The 22,709-nt window shown below is 37.4% G+C and overlaps 3 protein-coding genes across 3 annotated transcripts in view; 1 reads left to right on the top strand and 2 right to left on the bottom strand.

Annotated features, from left to right (window-relative positions):
* Positions 1 to 11,430, top strand: part of LOC139958687 (uncharacterized) — a 60,404-nt gene extending 48,974 nt beyond the window's left edge. The window contains exons 38-50 of the mRNA XM_071955956.1: positions 569 to 891; positions 1,812 to 1,956; positions 2,222 to 2,362; positions 3,446 to 3,562; positions 4,234 to 4,416; positions 5,103 to 5,270; positions 5,718 to 5,958; positions 6,171 to 6,296; positions 7,270 to 7,358; positions 8,231 to 8,538; positions 8,900 to 8,957; positions 9,994 to 10,284; positions 11,008 to 11,430. Of these exons, the coding sequence (XP_071812057.1) occupies positions 569 to 891; positions 1,812 to 1,956; positions 2,222 to 2,362; positions 3,446 to 3,562; positions 4,234 to 4,416; positions 5,103 to 5,270; positions 5,718 to 5,958; positions 6,171 to 6,296; positions 7,270 to 7,358; positions 8,231 to 8,538; positions 8,900 to 8,957; positions 9,994 to 10,283 (2,189 nt within the window). The 3' untranslated portion in view covers position 10,284; positions 11,008 to 11,430. The remainder of the gene's footprint in view (positions 1 to 568; positions 892 to 1,811; positions 1,957 to 2,221; positions 2,363 to 3,445; positions 3,563 to 4,233; positions 4,417 to 5,102; positions 5,271 to 5,717; positions 5,959 to 6,170; positions 6,297 to 7,269; positions 7,359 to 8,230; positions 8,539 to 8,899; positions 8,958 to 9,993; positions 10,285 to 11,007) is intronic.
* The window catches only part of LOC139958688 (unconventional myosin-Id-like), a 260,444-nt gene that overhangs the window by 57,786 nt on the left and 179,949 nt on the right, over positions 1 to 22,709 (bottom strand). The gene's annotated exons all lie outside the window — the stretch shown is intronic.
* Positions 11,765 to 22,657, bottom strand: LOC139958690 (sulfotransferase 1C2-like). Its single transcript, XM_071955960.1, has 7 exons — positions 22,517 to 22,657; positions 21,795 to 21,953; positions 19,531 to 19,655; positions 17,712 to 17,955; positions 17,352 to 17,446; positions 14,433 to 14,619; positions 11,765 to 13,280 (listed from the first exon to the last, which is right to left on the bottom strand). Exons 1-7 carry the CDS (start codon positions 22,533 to 22,535, stop codon positions 13,165 to 13,167), a joined length of 945 nt encoding a protein of 314 aa, XP_071812061.1. The 5' UTR covers positions 22,536 to 22,657; the 3' UTR covers positions 11,765 to 13,164.

Raw genomic sequence — 22,709 nt, 5'->3', positions numbered from 1 at the left:
GCTACTGTACATACTGGCTACGCCCCTGATAGTTCTAAATTAGGATTAGATCTCTTACTGAAATATCACTGACCTAATAAGGTGATCAAGGGTACAATTTTTGTGTAGAAAAAGGGCACATTTTTAACCTGAGGAAAAGTGGGGGGGCACGTGCCCCCTGTGCCCCCCCCCGGTTCCGCCGCCCTTGCATAGAGAGTTATTCTGAATAGTTAACAACCATAACAACATAAGCAGTAATATCCTGAAATAGTATATATAGAGCTGCATAATTTAATCACAAGTTTTGATATTTCTTATATTCCTGATGGTAAGCTCACACTGTAATAAGATTTTGCTTACAAATCGGTCAAACCCTGCCCCCTCCTTCTCCACTATTTGCAGGACAACAGACTTATACATTGTTTACAAAGCACAATAAAGTTTGGAGAAAAATTTTCATACATCCATATAGTGGAATTTGTGTATGGCAGTTCCCTGTTTCTATTGCTTGACTTGTTTGCCTTCACTTCATTGATGGTATGACAACTCAATAAATGTTTAACTTTGGCGTTTTTGTTTAAAATTTCAGAACCATGTCACGATGCTCTGGGCTTAGAGTTCGGTTCTCTGCCATCCGGCCAGATACATGCCTCCTCGACAGAATCGGACAACTCTGTCGACAACATTCGCTTAAACAGTCTAAGAGACGAAAACGGATTCGTCGGCTGGACGCCGGATCCATCTGACGGCGATCCGTCGGTAACCTTTGACCTCGGTCATGTGTTGCAGGTCACCGGACTGGTTTTGCAAGGAGGAGGAGAGGATGGGTCTGGTTTCGTGGAAACTTTCAGAGTGTCGTTTAGCGTCGATAACGAGACGTACGTCAACGTTTCCAGCGAGATGAACAGTTTGGTAAGATGCATGACTATCATCTTGAAGTCCCTCACCGCAATTAAAATGATTTCATTCGTGTATTGGCAGAAATATTTTAAACACCTTAGTGTTAAATTCCTCCTTCATTATGCAAATTATGTTTGGTTGTTTTTTTTTTGGGGGGGGGTTTGACCAGTGGAGATATATTCTTTTATTCGTTTCTACTCAACAAAATCAACATTAAGATTTAATCTGGCAGAATTAGTTTTCAAATCTTGAAAAAATTCAGCACAAATTTTAACCTAAGTACTGACGTCATAGGTGGTGCCATGGTCCTCAGTATGCAACATTAACATTTACCATAAGTCGTAAAAAGTGTGGTTTCATGCCCCGGTTTTAGAATATCCACTATGTTGTTAAAAACGATTATAATTATACTAGACAATCTACTCCCCCATCCACCCACCATCCCCCCTACTCCTCCTTCTGAATTCCATCCTTAACCTTCTTAAAAGCAGCAGATTTCAGTAGGAAGCAATATCAGTCACTCGTGTAATTACACACAGTTTTACCCACAGGATAATTACACAGGATAATTACCAGGAGTGTTAGCTCAGTGGTTAACGCCGGTGCCTTTCAATCATGAGGCCCCGGCCAGTTTGAGTCACTCCAAGATTAATGTTTGTCGGTCCAGTTACAGAGTTGTTGATAATTGACAATTCATTATCATGGACGTTAAATATGAATCTAAGAGACTGACTTCGGTCAGCTTGCGGCTTTGATAAGTCGACGAGGCTTCTTCGCAGTTCCTGCATGCATACACTGAAAAACCTTCATGTGTGTGCATGATGCTGTACATCTCTCTAACACTCAGTGTTATATAGTATAAAGCCTATCTAATAGCCTAACACATTGCAAGTCAACTTTTATTTCTTGATATTTAATCTATTAAAATGCAGGTGTTTGCGGGCATCAACAGCAGCTCGGAAGAGAGGGAGATACTATTCCCAACCGCTCTGCTGGGCAGATTCATTCAGTTTCACATCGTTGACTTCAGCCTGAAGCCAGTTGTTAGATTGGAACTGTTAGGATGTCAATCTCCAGGTGAGTCACGTTTGTGTTTAACAGGATTTGTAATATTGTGGTACTGACATTTTAAAGTCACTATTCAGCATCCGTGAATGGTAGGCTACTTAAAACATGTAATAGAGCAGGGAATTCCTAATTAACAAAAAAAACAAGAAAATGCCTTAATGATCAGAAATAAACAACTTAAATTTCAATTCTTGTTAGGCTATTGACATGTTAAACCATAAAAATGTGCAGACAACCATATATCCATTCAATTCTGACTTCTATGTCTTCACAGTGACCGTTACCATGCCGACAGAAATACCCAGAGTTTGTTACCAAGGAGAGTACCAATGTAGTGATTCATCTTGCATTAAGGCCTACTTGGTCTGTGATGGTAATTGCCAGTGTGGTGACTGCTCAGATGAAGAATACTGTGGTAAGTGCCTTTCACACTTCAAGTAACTATAGTCTTCGTTTATAACAACAACTTTTCTTGTGTTACAATGTGTACCTTACTTGTACCCAGGTATCTAATGAATAGTAGTTTTCCTCTAATCTGTGGAGCATTTGTTTCTTACATGTTTAACCTGTCCTACGTATAGGGTTGCTTAGGATGGATGTATAAGTCTTTTTGACTTCAATACACAATATTTTCTGGTGTTACAATGTGTAACTTACTTAAATATACCTAGGTATCTAGCATGTAACAGTTTTTCCAGCCTCACATCTGTGGAGCATGTATTTCTTACATATTTAACCTTGTCCTACATATAGGGTTGCTCAAGATGGATGTATCTTATTGCTTACAAGTCTTTTTTACTTCAATACACACTATTTTCTGGTGTTACAATAGACCCAGGTATCTAGCATTTAACAGTTTTTCCACCCACACATCTGTATGGCATTTATTTCTTACATGTTTAACCTGTCCTAAGTAAAGGACTGCTCCGGGTGGATGTAACTTGGTTGCTAAGCAGTTCTTGGACTCCTAACAAGTAGAATTTTCAAGCATTGTCCGACCCATGCATGATTACAGAAAAGTTGGTTGGAAACTAACGCTATATTAATCTGCGATAGTCGACTCAGTCCAGCTGTAGCTTTACCAGTATATTCTGATTTTGGTCATAGGATGTATTTAAACTTTGTCGCCTTAAAACTAAATTCAAACATTCAGACATATGGTAGAAAACTTGAATGCCTATCGGTATTATCATGTTCTTGTGGTCTTTCCTGTTTATGTACAACTCATTAGGCAGTGTTCTTTCATGAATGAATAAAGCCTTGTAAAAAGGCATTTCATAATAACTTCACGGACACAAAGTGAAATCAAAGGTTACCAAGTCGTCATGCTTTTGCCATCTAAAACTAGCAATATATTTATATCTACATATAATTGCAATCCTGTATTGTCATTTAGTAACACCATGAATATAATATTGGGTGTATGAGATGTCTGTTTTTTGTTTACCTGTACATATATATTCAAAGTTCTGAACTATTTTTATCTGCCATTCTGAAGGTTCGTCAACAACTGCATCAAACCAGTATTCAACAACTTCTCCAGAAACGACGACATCTTATGCCAGTACGAATGAATACACGTCACCAAGTACGGTCATGATTGTGACTACCTCAGGTATGGATATATAAATATAGACTTGGATTTTGCCTACATCCATGAAAGATATTCCATTGACTTCCCAATGCCCATTTGAATATACACAACGATTTGAGATGACATGTGTTTAGACAAATGGTGATCGTGAAATTGATCTCGCAGGCCACAGTTAACTGTACCCAATCTGTGGGCAAAGGGTGGTAAAGGATGTAATGATTTCCTGTAAAAAAAGGCGATATTACAGAGAGAGATATTACCTGTAGAGAGTGGAATATGTTGCAAGGTTTTTCAAAAGTCATGGAAAAGTCATGGAAATTGAAAAATCAAATTCCAAGGCTTAGAAACTTCATAGAACATAGTACCAAAATGTCAATAGGCATGGAAAATGGTAGCATTTTTTTAAGCTGTGTCAACTAAAGTCTTTATGCCCCCCTCCCCTCTTCTGAAAATTTGCCAACAAAGCAAACCTACAGACACTTTCGATGACGAAGGTAAATGGAGTTTCTTAACTTTGAGGTTGAAATGTAATAACTAATAAATGAACACAGCCAGCTGCTTCAACTACACTGCATGGAAATTAGGAACCGTGTCAAAATTAGGCCCGGCGGATTCCGTCCGGTAAAATTCTTCGTCCAAAACACTGAAAGTGGCTTTGGCTATTTTGACCTTTGTTTCTTTGATAACGTTAGTTCCGTTCCTGTGTGACTGGGACGATTGGTCGAACTGGACGGACTGCAGCACATCGTGTGGTGTCGGCCGCAGGCACAGGACCCGAAACCTGATCAGGTCTGACAATGGGACTATTGATTGTTTGAATGCCACTGCTTACGTCACCATGGAAACTGACTACTGTAACACAGATGCCTGTCCAGGTAAAGCCATTGAGATGTAGCTATAGGTTATGAAAGCAAGCATCAGCAATGATATCATCAATTTATTCAAATTTATGAATTATTTGAAACTCAAAGTATGTTTTATTACTCAGTAAGCTCACCTTGTTAAAAGTCCTAAGTTCTTAAGATTACTTTACTCTGGAGGTCTTTCCCTTCCAATTATGGCCTAGACATCGAAGAATGTTAATTTTTAAAAATGACATGTACTAGTTATGAAGTAAGTTGTGTCTGGTGGTAAGAATAAGATGGGTTGTTTTTTTGGAAGTTTGGACATTGAAGACCGTAGTTGAGTTAGTTATTTTTATGTTTTATTCGAGATGAAACCCTATTTCCTGGTATATAGTACTCTTTCCTATTCCACTACACATTTACTGTGAATAACTTGCACATGCCAAATCCTAATTTGAATATTCTTGACCACTTTTTCATTAGTTTATCTTTATTTCAAGGCATGCGATTCCCTATACATAAATTAAATACACCAAATTGATCTATACTACCATTTACACATTTAAAATTATGGGGAGTTGTCTGGTTGACCCATGGGTGACCATGTTTGATTATTTCTAACTATTTGAGTTTAAAGCAAAAGACCGATTCCAGATAATATATATCACCTCAATTCCTTGTGCCATCTCACCTTGTGTTCACTTTAAACCTCATAGTCGACGGGGAGTGGTCTCCCTGGAGCAACTGGACCGAATGTGATGTGACATGTGGTGGGGGAGTGTCGTACCGCTTCCGAACCTGCAGCAACCCTCCTCCTAAAAACGGAGGCCAGGATTGCGAGGGCGCTGCCAACGAGACAAAAGTTTGTAATCCGGAAGAGTGCGGTGAGTGTCAGGATACTTTTGCAAGCTGCTATTATGCAGCTCTGCGTAGATCATCAGAAGTGAAAACGTTTCTCTTCAGAAAGACAAGTTGCCAGCCACTTCTCAGCACCTAATTCTTACCACGTTTACAGGATTTTTCTTGTTGAGGGGAGGGAGGGGTGGGTTGCAGTGGACTACTTTTGGCTTCAATGCAGCGTAATATGTCAGCAGTCAAACTTGGTATTAACAAGTTATGAATAGATTGTTGAAATGATTAAAATGTGTGGTCTCCATGTAAATGAATTTCTTTTTTTTCTATAGGTAATTGTTGTATTTAAGAGTTAGAAGTAAATCATAATGTGAGCACTCTCATGAAATTTGTATTCAATTGCTTCTTAGATTTTATAATTGCAAATACCTTGCGTTTGGTCGAAAGTTAAAGCAGACTCTTTTAATATCCTTTAACAGAAACTGAATGTCTCAATGGTCAGGTATACTCAGAATGTGCTACACAATGTCCGGCCAAGTGTTCTGATCTGGCGCTGGGTTCTCAGTGTGTCGTTGAAGAGTGTCAAGCCGGCTGCCACTGTCCTAATGGTACATTAGAACAAGAGAATGAATGTGTACCACAGAGTCAATGTGATTGCACAGACGAGAATGGAAATATTTACGCACCAGGCTCAACTTTGGTTGACGACTGCAGGACCTGGTAGGTCATTTCTAGGAGTTTCGTTGTTTGTTTGTTGATGAAGAGTGGTGGGGAGGATGGTAGGGGGGGGTTGGGAGGTCAATTTGATATACGTCTAAAGAGTTGCTTTAACGAGGGAGCTGGTTTCTCTTTGTGAGACACAATATAATGATATGTAAGGGATAAGAGAGTTTTGATTGCTTATGATATCATCCATACTTGTATATATACAGCAATTGTGTGGACGGACACCTGGAATGCGTGGACACGCCTTGTTCCGTGGACTGTGGCTGGAGTAGTTGGTCGTCATGGACAGATTGTTCCGTCTCGTGTGGGAACGGTACTCAGACGAGATTCAGGTGAGCTTTGAAAAAGAGGAGGTAAACCCTGACAAATATGACTGTATTAAACTCATGTAATAAAATTTGTCAAACAGTTCAGTGAAAAGCAACATTATGTATTTCTCTGCCAGTTTTTGTTGCAATTCTTTACCAAATCTTCCAAAATGTATTGGTTTACATTAGGCTACAACGTCCTTAGGCTGAGATGAGACACACCCATGGCCAGCTTTCACTTTTTACTATGAAAGCTCACTAGTTAACAGTCATGAGCTTTTTCCGCGAATTCGCGGAATATCCGTGATTTCTTTTCTACCTCGGGGACAAAAAATATTATCCTAACACACTGTAGCATACACAAACTGGAGCCTATACAGCAAATTTTGCAAAGTTCCGTTATTTTTTTTTACCACAGGCTCATCCCTGAGTGTAGCAATGTATCTTAGATCCCATTTGACTCTGAGAGGTCTTTTGGCCCATGCAGATGCCTTGATACTTCACAGTAATACTAACCACATGCAAGCTTTTTACTCTACGATTGCTGAATTCAAAAAGCCAGAAAAAGTTTGGGGACTCTTGGAAGTGAAATTTGGACAATAATTAAATTTCTATGTCCAGCTAATATTAAAATCTGCAATGGACTCCGTTTCATATGGTTCTATGCAAACTGCTGTTCTAAGCAACTCAAATTTGTTCCTTGGAGCTTGAAAGTAATTGTTATACATGTTGGTTTGTTGAAACTAAAGAACAAATACACTCTCACATGTAATATAAAACCGAAAATTTACGAATAGTGCCAAACATTTTATTTTTATTCACCAATTCTGAGATAATTTTAGCTTGAAATAAATGTTTTAAGCTCTTGCTGGTATTGACATAAACGTGTATATTGGATAATATTTTTGTATAATATTTTTTTTCTTAAATGTCTACAATGTTGACCTCAATTTAGTATATCCGCTAACGATGCACTCTCTTATCATTAATTTAACAGGTCAGCTAATAACCCACCTGCATCTTACGGTGGGTCGGAGTGTGAAGGAGCCAATCAGGAGGAACAGCCTTGCGATTACGGGGATTGTCGTAAGTATTACTCGACTGAACCAGCAATATCTGACAAGAGTATTAATGAGATACGCTATCAATTTTCGTAAAGTAACATGTATTCTCTACTTCATCTTGGGAGCCAATAAACAGTGGATATTGAAATTATCTTATCAGAAAATGGTTTCACGTTATGTACAGTTTCCATTTTTAAGGCAGTCCAGTATATTGCATTGGTGAATTGATTGGATATTTCGGGGGTGGGGGTCTTTTTCTTTTCTTTTTTTCATCATTGACTCAGATTTGCCTCAGGCCAGGTCAGATCCTATCTCCATGGTTATGTGGAGAGGCCTACCAATGTCAGCTTTGACCTGTTCAAACCAGATTTGGATGCTGACTTTCAGTTCGAACCATTTGAGATATGAATATGCATAGATCCCAACACATTCACTATACTGTCTGCCTTCAGATATGAATATGCATAGATCCCAACACATTCACTATACTGTCTGCCTTCAGATATGAATATGCATAGATCCCGACACATTCACAATACTGTCTGCCTTCAGATATGAATATGCATAGATCCCGACACATTCACTATATTGTCTGCCTGTAATAGCACTCTTCTAGTAATCTAAACATGGTGGATGAATATTCTTTAGCTGTGACCATGCATTCTTCACACTTTGGGAATGAATTTAAGAATCAACCCGTATGTGAAGGACGTTGATTCTGACCTCTACACCGACGGACACAAGATAAAAGTAAGCGATACGTTTAGGACATGTTTAGACGACAGAGAATTCAATGTTAACGTGGTTTGCCCTCGATGTTGAGATTTTTCTCCCACAAATGATCTTTGATGTCCCTCTGAAAATTGCAAATACTCTCGTCCCACCGTATTACAGCGTGCGGAGACCACGAGATATGGGGCAGTACGTGCGTGGTACTAAGCTGTCTCGATTTAAATGCTAACGCTTCATCTACGACCACCGAGGCGAACTGTGTGAACGAACAGGCCTGTGTATGCCAACCCGGCTGGTACCGTGACAGTGAGGGGGATTGCATCGAACAGGGACAGTGCGAATGTCTCGGAGAGGACAGAGTTTCACGATATCCCGGGGAGAGCTGGATGACAGATAACTGCACCACATGTTTGTGTGAGGGCGGTGTAGTGACCTGTTCTTCAGGATGTGAAGATATCAGTTGCGAAGAGGTACGTATTAATTTGTTTCAAATCGCAATGTTAAAAACAGGAAAACAGACTGGGACAGTAAACTGGGACAAACGATTAACCTGAATGGAATTTTAAAACCAGTAAACTTGATGCAAGCCTTGTGCTATGTCATTTCGCTCAGTCAGTGACAACTTCTTTTGAACCATTCTCTACTTGAGGGGCAGTGGGGGGGGGGAAGAGTGGGAGGAATGACCCATTTAGAATCCACATTAATGTGACTTACTTGTTTCTATGTATCTGTATAAAACTCTACACCGGATAAATATCATCTCTTTTGTACCATGTCAACTTTATGAAACTGTGAAACATAATATTCCAACTTATGGTTTGATATTTCAAGGGCTACGCTCCTGTATTTGATGATGGTGAATGTTGTCCAACCTGCAAGTTAGTGTCAGGTAAGAATTTATTCATGTTTGAAGGTGAAAAAACAGATTTAAGAAAGTATTTTATCATTTCTTAAATTTTATCGGATACTGCAAACAGAGTTTTTATCCAAATCTCCAAATATCATTCAATCTTGTAGTGTTGTCTTTTTCTTCGTAACTATGTAAGAAATTTCTTTTTGACAATGTTGTAGGCTCATGTACAGTATGCTCAAGTGTTAAAACTCAACAGAGGACATATTAAAAACATATTTATGTTAACGTTCGTGACTCTACCTCCCTTTGTATTTTCAAGAGACAACTTAAAACATTTCTGTTTGATTCCTAGTTTCTTTTTCTCCTTGGTTTCCTTTGTCTCTTTCCTACTTTGTAAAGCGCTTTGAAATGCTGTATTAAGCGCTATATAAATGTAATTTATTATTATTATTATTATTGTTGTTGTTGTTGTTATTGTTATTATTATTATTTATAATTATTATTAATATTATTATGATTATTATTAACAGAGAATAAGCAGGCATAGACTAGGTTTGATGTTAGTCTATTATTAGTTAAAAGTCATTTTACCTGTGTTGCTTCCGTATATTATTCCTTTTTGCTCTGTTGTTTCTTCGTGCACCACCTCATATCCATGGGATGGAGTGACAGCTTTTAATCTCGCACAGAGAAAAATCAACATTGAGAAATGCCAAAATATGTGGAATTGCATCATGATGATTTTGAGTAATGTAGGAAAAAAATATTATAATACTATATCCAAAATGCCAGTTGAGCAAATCAGTATTTATCAGTTTGTAACATCATAACACTGTGATATATATGTAACATTAATAACAGTTCTTGAGTAACATTACTGAGGAAACCTTGGAAGGTTATCCCCCTCAATAGAGGTTGCAAGGGGTGATCAAAAGTTGAAAACAAAACAATAAAATCAAGTAGCTCTTCAAGTAACATTAAGTAGCGCAGACCTTTCATGATAGAAGGACTTATTTATGATATTGAATTGCCCAAGTATCATCTTGTGTCCTCATCTTTGCCTCTTCTGCAGAACCTAACAGCTGCAGCAAATCCAGCGAACTACGTAACCTCACAGACAGTCGGGGTTGCCATGCCGACGACGTTTCGGTTCAAGTCTGCCAGGGTTATTGTTCGTCAACGTCCGAGTGCGATAGCTTCGACGGTTTCCTGGTCACCCACAACTGTAACTGTTGCAGACCGGTGTTGAAGGACACGTTTACAACTGTGGAGCTGGTGTGCCCCGATGGGTCAAAGGTCACAGGGAAGCTCCCAGAGATTGATTACTGTCAATGTAACTATGCCATTTGCAGTACATTGTAAGGTGAGTTTGACAAAACACAAATACCATCCGTCATTAAAAGGATATTCTGGTAGCTGGAGTATCTTATTTAACAGAAATTCCTGTACACCATCCCGGGTTGTAGGATGTACAGGAATCATGTACGAAAATCCTTAAACTTGTACAGCCACTTTAAGAGAATTAACCCCTGTATATGCTGTTCCTGTAGACACCAAATAAATGAGTTATATGTTCAACAGAAATTCCTGTACGCCATCCCTGTTGTAGGATGTACAGGAATCATGTACGAAAGCCACTTTAAGAGAATTAACCCCTGTATATGCTGTTCCTGTAGTCACCAGATAAATGAGTTATATGTTCAAGAGAAATTCCTGTACACCATCCCTGTTGTAAGATGTACAGGAATCGTTGTACATGGTTCGACAGAAATTCCTGTACACCATCCCTGTTGTAGAATGTACAGGAATCGTTGTACAGGAACCATGCGCAGAAAACCTTAAACCTATACAGATGCTACAAGACCGTATGCCATTCCTGTAGGTGCTCACCAGATAAGTGAATTATGTGATGTACAGGAATCATTGTACAGGAATCATGGACAGGAATACTTATGTAATCTATAGATAGAACAACACAAAGTAGCGTCACAGTCTGAATGAAGTAATGTTGGCCACCATTTACCGCTCATGTGCTGACTCCTTGATGTCTTAAAAAGTTTTATTCCTTTTCTGTTCTTTCCTTCAGAGATCTAACCGAGGACTAACCCCTTTACTAACAAAACGTTTTAACCAGGAACCCACTCATAATGAACTGACTATGGATGGAATAAAACTCTATTTTTCTTTTTATTATTTGATGATTCGATTTGCCGGTGATGGCTTTCGGGATATACCCACGCTCACATTTTAACCTAGCAACGTGACGAAGGAACTGTTTGACAAACTGAGAATCGGATGGACATACATGCATTCGACAGATACTGTGAGGGCACTACATTAACTAAGTTATCTTAGCTTTTATTTCTTTCTAGTGATTGATTAAAAGATAAATAGATGTTTGTTTTCTATTTCACTCTAGTCCTCTCACTTGAACTTAAAATCTCTATTTTAATTTGCTAAAATTTGGGAAGTCAGCCAATATATTAATACAGTCATATGAAGATTTCAACTTCTAAATGTTTCTGCCTTTTTTTGCTATTTATTAGTTTACAATACCTTGTCTCCCATACCAAAAATCCCTTTCAATTCCATCACATCAATTGATCAAATTTATCAGAAGAGCTTTGAAACACGATTTTTTTCAGAACACCCTAGATTTGTCGGCATAAAAGCAGGTGTAAATGCATACATATCGTTAAACACTTTTCATTTAAAATCGAAATCTGAATTTATTTGTGAACATTTGAAATTCATTCAAGATCTGCATTGGAATGACGTGGGTACTGAAGAAACATGCATACCTACCCTTCATCCTCCCTCACCCCCCCCCATCCCCCAACCCCAGTCTCCTAATATCACTTGAAGCACCTTTGGTTTTATCACCAAAAAATTGTGTTTGAAAACATTTTAGCCTTTTTTAAAGAAAAAATTATTTCTTCCAGTGAATACTGTACAGGCAGTAAAATTTAAGCTCTGTAAATTTGTCAGATGTTACCTTAGTAACCAAAACTAACATTGCCACACAATTGTTTCAACATCTCAGTCACCAATTCCTTACAAGTATGATATCTTCAATAGCCAAGTTATAAGTGCACTTAGCATTTTAGGTTTACCTTCCAGGAGATTTGAATAATTGGGATTTGAATTTACACTCCCCTCCACCAACCTGTCACCTCCTCAATGCCATATGCCACAAATTAAAAAAAAAATTAATTGTTCTCTTACAACTCTCTCGGTGGTTTCCTATTAATTAAAAGATATTCAATTTAAGCTAAACCATGTAAAACAAAACAAAACTACAGGTAGTGTACTGGTGGAGGATTTCGTGGAAACCATTAAAACAATGTCATTTGTTTACTACCCAACGGCAACTTTTATGTCTGTACGTATGGTATCATAAACCGCACAGGAAATACTGAGATCAATGACCAATAGCTTCATCTACCCTTAAAAAAAATTTTTTTTTTTAAATTACTTTCAAACAAATACATTTCACAGACAAGAAAGTGATGTAGTTTGTCGGATGAAGAAACATCCTTCCAAATGTTACCAAGCAATCCACATTTCATAAAGTGCAATAGGGGGTGGGTTAACCTCAAATCAAGCAGGTTAATGGCCTCATTGCTTAAAGCAACTGAGCAATCCAACATTTTTTTTCTGATTTTCGATAAGATGTTATCTTGTTATCTAAACAATGTTGACTTATTGGGGCAAAGTTTTCTTATATTGATGGCACTTTTAAGCGTCCGTAGCTATACGAGGGTTTAGTTTACTTATGGATACGTTATGTGTATTTGAACATGCAAATATTCCTGGATGTGTGCAATGTGACTTTGTATTGTTACTTCGTTCGATTAGAACTGTTCATTGTGGTATTTAGGGTATCAAAGTCTTATATGGACAATTTCAGTGAATGGGTTCAGTTGTATACATATAGGCCTAGTAGTGGTAATTCAAATGATACAATGTCTTTTACAGGAAGTAAATATTAAGATTATAATTATAAAGTGAACGTCAACAAAAACACTTAAAGATATTTAGAAACATCCATATTTGGTTAAAAAATAGTCGGGTAGGACTATATTCGTGGTGTCGGGCCTGGTGACTAAAGGTAATCGATAGAGCTTTTGTGCTATCAAAGTAATAACTTTGTTTATATTTTACTTTCTTGAATACTTTTTTTGACAGCCCTTCGTCTTTATGAAGATGGCATCTGTAATATTTCCTGATACATTAGAGATTATCAATCCAGGGTAAAGTCAAAGGTCAACCCGGTTCCTTTCATTTTCCTCTCGTACAAGTCATCAAATGCGTCGTTCTGGGCTACAGTGAAATAGTTCTTCCAGTCTCCAACTTGGCCTGTTATTAAAGTTGAAAATCAATATAAAATGGGAAACTTTATCACAACAAAACTACTCAAACTTCATATTATTTAATTACAAATAATAGAAACGATCTTCCTCTTAGAGATAAATAAAGGCCCACATGTCGATATGGTGATTTCTTTAAGTTCCATTTAATACTGAACTTGGAGCTTTGGAAAAACGTTGGAAAGATATGTAATACATTTTCATAACGTATATAAGCATATCCCATACATATAACCCGCGTGTTTGAATTCGAAACCTGGAAGATTTACAAATAGCTTTGTCTTTCCATCCCCTTGCCCCAAATGAAAGTCATGTGTCCAACTGCCCTTTGGAAATGGTGTGCCCCACCGCCCCACCCCCCCCCCCCCCGCCCAAAACGACCTAGATTGAACTCTCCGACAAACCCCGATATTCGATTAACGATGTAGCGCCGACCATTGAAGTATGATTGTAGTGCGCGTGCGCGCTACAATATTGCCATTACTAGCCAAGTAAGCGATACCTACATGGCTGGACGTTAAAACTTAAAAGTTTCACATAGTTTTTGTACATTTGCAGAGGCTAACTGCGTAGCCAACTTATTCTGAGCCTGTCACGGGGCTCACAAGCGCCCTCACTTTGAAGGTACCTACGTGACTATACTCCCGAAAAGTTCTTCCTAATACTGCAAGCACTCCACGTGCATTACAATGTCCGGTTATTGCAGAATGATGTGTGGCATATGTTATATATCGCCAACCGTTCCATAAATACCAAAACCCAAATGAAATGTCTCCAAAACATGTTAATTTATTCAGATTTTGACGTATTTTCAAGAGAGTAACAAGAGTACCAAAAAAGGGGGAATTTTCACTAATTTTTGACGTTTTCCACAGTCAAAGCATCTTGCTAAATCGGGTTATTTTTTTAGATTTATGACGGTAGAAAGTCACGATGTACGGTGTGAAAAACCTTTACTTTCAGAGTTTTACCGTCTTATCTACGTTTATACCATAACTTGACAAAACGGCAGATTTCGGACTTTTACACCGTTTGAGTTTGTGTTTGCAAGTCGTCAATATGTGGTGTCACTTCCATATACGTTTCCGTATACTATTTAAAATTATCAGTATACAATAGCGTTAGGCCTATATGTTCTCACCTTTTCTAAGAAAGGAACGATTTTCTTGGATTGCATCTTTGAAAGACGCCACTAAATGATCTGGGTTGACCTTTGGGTTTTTCTTCATAGCATTGAACGAGGATTTCATGACGATGTCGTCAATGGCTTCCTCAGATAAGGGTCTTTCAAGAAACTCGCTAATCTGTATCACTGAAGCACGTAAATCCTATATCAAAGAAAAACAAAACAAACTAAGACTGACCATCAGGCAGTGGAATGCTTTAATGTACGTGGATACCACCAATACACAAGTAAAGAATAGAAGAGTTTATTCAAAGAAACTTACGATAAATAATTATTACTTTGACAATCCAAGTTTGACGAACTATATGGACAATGTAGAAAACTACCTTTGTTCCCAATAATAGAATACGAGATGAGTTAATGATCCCCACCCTCGCCCCCTCACTCTCACCTCTACATGCCTCTCTCACTTTCGTTTTCTGTGATATTGAGTTGATTTGAAACATCAGAGAAGTAAATCTAATGGAATTTTAATTTGCAACTTTTGAAAAACGCAGTACGTCCAATATGCAAATTAAAAAAATAATTTAATCCAGATGGATTTTTTTTTTTTTTGGTTAATGAATGAGAACCATGATGAATTTTGTATTTCATTTCTATATTTATCGTTTATTTTCGAGATAACAACACTTGAAGTTGGCACGTTTTGCAGCGGAAGTGAACTTGAAGCAAACAGGTGTGATGGTCATATAGATGCAAACTGATTAAAAAAAAGAAATATGTAAAATGTCCATCAAATTTGTTTCTTCATACTTGAGATGCATAAGTATATGTACATGAGTATACGCTAAACATTCCGTAAACAACTAAAGGCGGTGCTGGAACCCCGAAGGTCAAGCCGAAATCAAGGTCAAATTAAGGTCAAATCGAAGTCAAGGTCCGATCAAAGGTCAAAACAAAGAAACCAAACCTGGCCATCCTGATACAATTTCTATGTATATATTGTTTTCCGATTCACGTGAGAGCAAAGTTATTATTTGTATACTACTTTGATTTTCTATGGGGGAGCGCCTACCAACCCCTTGCCCCCCCCCCCTTGCGGACGCCCATGCTTTTTCAGCTAACTCGTTGGGCATTGGAATCATTACCCAAGAGCGTCAGAAGTTTTTCATTAATACTCGTACAATGTGAAATTATGAAATAACCTCCACTGAATGAACAGTTTAATTGATGCTTTTATCGCTTAAATAAATGATCCACTATATACCGGCATTTGATTAATTTAGCTGGAGTCTGCAGCCGTCCGTATGGTTTAGCTTTCCCCAATTTTTCTAAGGAAGTCTATTGTGAGACATTTTTGGGGTTTACCTGTTAAAAATGATGGTATTTACTTCTGTGTGATTGATCTATATATGTCAGACCTATATTGCATGGATACCGTAACCAACCCGCAATACTGTGAACCTACATAATACCCTACCGTATGTTTATATGTACAGGTATACAGTGAACTCTCTTGAGTACACAGTCACATACCTTATTGGCTATGTGATCTATAACTCATCAAACTTCAGGACATGAAAGTCGATGCCAATTTCATGTTTGCTAATAATAACATATAAAAGTTAGAGGGGCCTGACGTTACCCTTAGCAGGATCTTGTTCGAAGGCGAACTGAAAATAAAAACAGATTCGGGATCACATTAAAACCATAGACAGATGCATGTATGGCCACGCAGACAACTGTCTGTCAATCATGACAAAAAAAATAGTTGTCTGCATGGCCATGCATCTCTCTAGTTTAAATATGTCCTAAATTTGTTTTTGTTACAGTTTTGCCTTTGAAGAAATATCCTGCTATGTATATAGGATAGAAAAGACATGCCCGCTACCTTATATTTTTCCACCTACACATATTTTTGTGTAACAGTATAAGCAGTTTGTTAACAGTTTTTCTCGTTCTCAGAAATAATAATAATTTGTGTCAGTGTCACTGAATGTTTTTTAAAAAAAAATCTTCTGTATAGGATGCAACGGTCAACATATATACCTCCATGCCTCACCCACACGGGCGTTACCTCATTCCCGTGCACATGAAATGGTGTTTCTATAGGAATGTTATATAAAGCACTTTAGCTCACTTACTGTAGTAAAGTCCGTTTCTTTGCAGAAATCAGTATTGGCCATATGCGATGGTTTTGATGGAAATTTAAGGTTTAAGAATTGAATATGACATAAATGATCGTATCAAATGTGTGTAAACTCAAAACTTGACTGGGTTTGCATATATTAGCACGACGATACTTACATATCTCTACTCTACGTACGCACTCAAACTAACGTAAAGCTTGCAAAAGTTGGTAACATTTTAGCACTGCGCCTCCACTGACCCACTTCAGGGTAAACACCCACTGCCTCTACCTTTCAAATCTGCCATTCTCAAGGCTTACAACTATAATTCCTGGGTAACTTTTCAATCCCCTGTAATCCCGTTGGTTAATAGTCTATACGTCATTTGTGACGTATGGACGTTCATATTTCTTCCCATTTGTCTGATTTCTTCCATGGGAAGTCCCCCAGAGGACACAGGTGCGCTGTAGTAGCTCAGGAGGAATTGATTGAATTGTGCACACTTTGGTGTGTGGGTGTAACAAGTTACCAATGACCAGGGTTTAGTGTTGTAAAGTCGGGTGAGAGGGCCTTGGCCTTGAACAAGGATTCAAACCTAAAACTTTAACATTTTGATGAATGAGTATATGCTTATCAAAAGTTCACAAATTAACTCTCGAGTTTGTGTCAGTTCAAAAAATTCAGTAAAATAGATGGAAAAGGTTGAGGTGGGAACAGTAATTGTCAAAAACGAATGTTTTAGTAAGAGGGCGATATTTGTTTTATTGTTTACAAATAGTTTCTCAATTTACCGCCATGAACATACCTTCTTCAGGTCTTCGTATTTTAAAAACAGAACATTTGGTTCGTCCCTTTTGCTCCACCAAGAAAGTACGTTGTCAAACCAAGACCCTCGAGGAACTGAGAAGAAGAAGATTAAAAAAAATGAATACAATGAGAAGTATAGATAAATGATAATTAAGCCTAAAGGATCAAGAAATAAATCAAATTATTTGTTGTTATTGTATCTGGATTCTCGTTAATTTGCAAAGTTTATCAGTAAAAAATGTGGTATTTTCATTTTACTTTTCTTTCTTTTTTAATTTTTTTTAATTAATTAATTTTAATAAATTAATTTTCATGTGTAATAAATCTATGCAGAAAGACAAAGAAGAAATCAACATACTGGCTCCTCTGGTAAAATCATGGAGGAATTCCGACCATACTTTGTATTGAGGGCAGTTCACCGTGAGATTACAAAAATTGAAATACGACACAGCGTTGTCCTTTGGGTTTCTCGACACGTAAACTATTTTGGGTTTCTTTTCTTCAATTTCTCGAGGCAAGAACTCCATTGGAAGCTGCGTCTTCATGAATCGCGGTGAGGGCTTTTCCTTGGCCACTTCGTACATTCCCGGGGGCTGTTCGGCCTTCGATAAAAAAAAAACACATCAACAACAACGAAACAGTGAAATGATAAAGCATAAAATACATAAGCAAGAAGTATACTGAAATCAGTATAGTATAATATTACCCTTATATGAAATATTTGTTATGTGAGGGGGGGGCAGAGATAAAGATTGGGACGATATTGATGGGGTCGCCTGTGTTAATGGACCATCCGATCCTATAAACATAAAGTTCGTACATTCTCGGGGGCTGTTCGGCCTTTCGGTAGGTAGCCTCCACCCCTCCCCAAAACGTGAAAGGAACCGACGGAGGAGCGATCGATAGGAGAAGGGAAGTGGGTGGGGGCATGCGTATGGTGTCGTTTGTGTAATATGCTCAAGTATGGGAAAGTATGCATTACCTAGGCAAATCCGTACTACGCACATGTCTTGGTGCAGCTGATGTGAACTGCTTCTGTTGTTTTGAACGAAATCAGTTTTAATTCCTTACGCATGAACAACCAGTGTTAAATTCAATCAGTTCATAATAATCAGCAGTTATTTTTTTCCTTCTCTATACAACGTTTAAGCGATCAAAAATGTGGGAGAAACCCACAACGGCTTGTTGTGGATTACAGCTTACATGTCGGTGGCTTCCAATTTAACATTTTAACTCAAATTTTGAATCTTTTCAATTTAGAAATTCATTTCAGATGAGAATACCGTACTAAATTGCTCTTGTTTGAATATCCATCTTACTATGACCCGGCAGGGGATCAACCCAGATTCCTAAGCCTCATTGCTTCAAATGCCACTGCCTTTATCCACCCGGCCACATCACCGGTATATGCTGTTACCGTACTCAATTCGTAAAACATAACTACACATTATTTCCAATAGGGCACTATGTTGCAATTATGCCCGGAAGGTTGCTTTTTTTTTCAACTTAATTTATGAGAAGGAAGTTGAGAGGGAAGTTGATATTCATGTATCAGTTTTTAGTCTTGAATTCTTAAAATTATAGTAGGCCTATATACAGCTGACAGGAATGGCAATGTTGCCTTTTTATTTTATTTTTTTTTGGGGGGGGGGGGAGGGGGAGGCAAATAAACTAATAAACTATATATTGTTAGTTTGTTGCTGGATTGTCTCAGACGAGCAAAAGGACGAATAAAATTTGATTTTAGATTAGATCTACCACTTGATCAAATATGAAACAGGCTTTGTCCTACTTAAGCCTTCTTGCATATAAAAGTCTTGACTTGTGTTATAATGTTTGTCGTTGAAGAATGATTTAATTGCCAGCTAACTGCACCATTTATATGGCATAATTATATGTAGTTCGAACAAGAAACAAGTGTCCTATTCACTTGATTGCTATGGAATCACATGTGGACCACTTTCGCAAGCATTACTTTTTTTTTATTCCAAAGTTTTTATACTTCCAAAATCATTTACAATACAGTTGGACTTAACATGAGAAAAGACGGTAACATTGCCAAGTAAGTAAAATAATATGATAACTTGTGAAAATGTTTTTTTCTTCTTCTGTGTTCACAATTTGCACATTATTTCCCGCTTCTTTGTTGTGTTGAAAATCTGTTATAAATGCCTTACCGTTTCTTTACAGAAGCTTTGAGGCATTTCCAGGAAAGGTGCTTTCTGGAAAAGGTGATTTTGGACGCTAGATGTAGTTCCGTCTTCTAAAATTAGGCAAACGATATGTTGTACCCAAGTAGTACCTGTGTAAAGAAATAAAAGTGTTGATGCGAACGCACCTCATATTACATTCATTACATGCTTGGTGTACATATGTTTACTCTAAACATTAAATTATTTCATATTACGTTATTTAAGGAAATGAAGTCCAGTTGTATATAGTCCAAGAAATAAGTAGGCCTATATGAATTTAAACATCTGTACATTTCTTTATATATGATAATTTACCCCCACATAGAGAGCACGGACACTAAAACCAAACGACTTGATCTATATTCAAGCCTACGTACTCCCCCTCCCCCTCCCCAACCTCAGTCCACCTCAGTTCACGTAACCCAGTCCACGAACCACAGTCCACGTACACAGAGACAGTAATAATATGTGATCATAACGGTTTTATGTCTATGGTAGGCCGAAGTGGACAAAAGTCTGGAATTTATGCAGACATAACTTCGGATTTAATGCCAGCATATCTTCGATTAAATTCTAGCATATATGCGATTAAATGCTAGCATACATTCTATTAAATGCTAGCACATATTCTGTTTAATGCTATAGCTTATCTGAAATAAATGTAGTAACACATATTTGACAAATGGCGTAGCGTAAGAAAACAAAGCTCTGCCACATCCGCCGACAATTCTTCAAACAGCCAATCACTGTTCCTGTAAGAGAATTTAGTAGTAATGGCGGTACTCGTACAAACTAAGTTAGAAACCACTGCTATGTTACACATGTGGGTGATTACTGTACATTCCTTTATACAACGCTTATTTGGGATACCACACCAATCACAAAACAGAACCACTCAAATTCGAGAACCCGCCATGTATTACCAGCATTAAATCGAATGTTTGCATAAGTCTCCGATCTTTGAACACTTTTACCAACCACATATATGACTATGTCAAGTTAGTAATACGAGATTCTTCGATAGGGAATAAATACTATATAAATGTAAACTGTGTATGTACCAAGAGAAAAAAATACTACACATTTGCATGATACCCGGATGAGGTTTTATATATACATTTTTTATTATATTTGTTTTTATGGAGACTTTCTTTATATTTAGTCTTCAACTATATACTTTAGCTTACTGGTATCTCAAAGTAGCTGGTTGTGTTTGTAATGAAAATCTGTCTGGTAATAACAGATGTTAAAATAGTTTTACAGCTTACGAAATAATCAACGAGCATTTCTAGTATATATGCCCGTCAAAAAATTTCAAAGCTCATGCACGTATAAGCATGGCTATTATATACTATTATTATTATTATATATATATATATATATATATATATATATATATATATATATATATATATATATAAATATATATGTATAGATAGATATATATATATATATACATACATATATGTATATATATATATATATATATAAATATATATATATATATATATATATATATAGGTTCATATCAATATTCATTATTTTTAATGAGTTATCTGTCGTTAAAAACTTTGAGCTGAATAAAGTTCGCGAGATTTTTTAACGAGTCCGTAGATTCTACAAACTTCATCCAAACTTTGCAAGCCCCGCCCAACAGATAATGCGCCAAACAAATCCTTCTGTATTGTTTACGACCATAAGGCCTTAGACTACTTTCTCTGTCGTGGCTAGCCTGTCTTATTTCCCTTCTCTTGAATAGGTTCTTTCTCTCTGTCTTAACGATACTTGCGAAATATTGTCATTTCCTTCCATTGCAATGAATCAACAGGTGTTTTCAGACGTTTCCTCAGTGGAATTGTACAACTAGTGGACGATACGAGTATATGACTGCGTTCAAATCTTGATCGGGCCGCATGTGTAGACTATTTTGTTTACATTTGTGTAATGAACATGCTGACATGGGCTGTCAGCAGTGATTTTACGGTAAATCGTTCGCCCCATAAGGGCAACAAAAATTAAATTTCTTTCTTTCGATTGCGACAGCTTTACTCCATTAAACCCACCTGGTCAGAGTGTTATAGAATAAGAAACATCGAATCTAAGTTTGTTTTCCGAAATTCATCAGCAAACAGGTATTGAGACTATAAGTTAAAGTTATAAACATTACCGTCCCGGTTGACAATATATTGTACCATTAAAATATGCTAATACTATTCATTCACAACCATATATGTTGAATATAAACTTACCCGACTTCGGGAATGTGATGAGAAAAATGTCATCTGGTCTGACTTGAAAGTTCATAATATCTGGTATATAACTGCGTGATATCATCTTCTGAAACACGTGACCTTCATAATCATACGTCACCTCCTTTACATAATCTGGAAGAGTCGACCAGAGTGAAGCTGCGATGATAACAGGACGAGGAAGAAGAACATGTTTTTTTTTTTGGGTCATAAAGCAATAGTTATTCAATTCACACAGTTTGGATGGCACATGATATATACATACTGAAAGTGAACAAAACTGCCCACGTGGACAAATTAGTTAGCCAATCCACGTGGCCATTCACTCCTTCACACATAACGCATGATATGGCATCGTTTTTGGTTTAAATTATGCAGCCTCACATAACTAAAAATTATAAGGCTTGCGAATCGTTTACAATGTTTTTTTCTGCCATGAAAGCACGTTTCGAGTGAAACTGAAACCACATAATGTAAACCGTTTGATATATAATCCCTTTGTTTTGCCCCCCCCACCCCCCACCCCAAATGAGAGGACATCGCTGACAACATCAGGTAACATGAATAGTCACATGCAAATGTATACCGACAATTTTGTTTTATCCTTCATTCATTCATCCTCCATTCATCCTTCCTTCCTTCCCTTATCCTATCCCTTCTCGCCATAGTGTTTACATTGCCCTTCTCCCGTGTATATATTTAGGGAAGCTATAAGTACTTACGTTTAGTGGAATCCGCCATTACTTATTGCCAAACCTCGATGTATAGTCAGAGGGTATAGTATATATACACTTGGATTCAATAGCCTGCTCACGTCAACGAAATGCGATGCTTGCTGTCTCGTTATATGCAGTTATATGCACGAGTAATTTCAAGAACTACATATTTTTTTTTACAAATTAGGGGCATAGACTC

Source organism: Apostichopus japonicus, chromosome 18, assembly GCF_037975245.1.
Source record: "Apostichopus japonicus isolate 1M-3 chromosome 18, ASM3797524v1, whole genome shotgun sequence".
Classification (NCBI taxonomy): Eukaryota; Metazoa; Echinodermata; class Holothuroidea; order Aspidochirotida; family Stichopodidae; genus Apostichopus; species Apostichopus japonicus.
The sequence above is the reverse complement of the archived record's forward strand: the minus strand, read 5'-3'. Positions and strand labels throughout refer to the sequence as shown.

Bases quoted from the DNA above. Each gene is read 5' to 3' on its own strand.
- LOC139958690 (XM_071955960.1), bottom strand. The intron at 17,956-19,530 runs GTAAGGCATTTA...TTTTTATCGAAG, and splicing joins AAAGCTTCTGTAAAGAAACG to GCCGAACAGCCCCCGGGAAT. The intron at 17,447-17,711 runs GTATGTTGATTT...TCTTCTTCTCAG, and splicing joins TGATTTTACCAGAGGAGCCA to TTCCTCGAGGGTCTTGGTTT.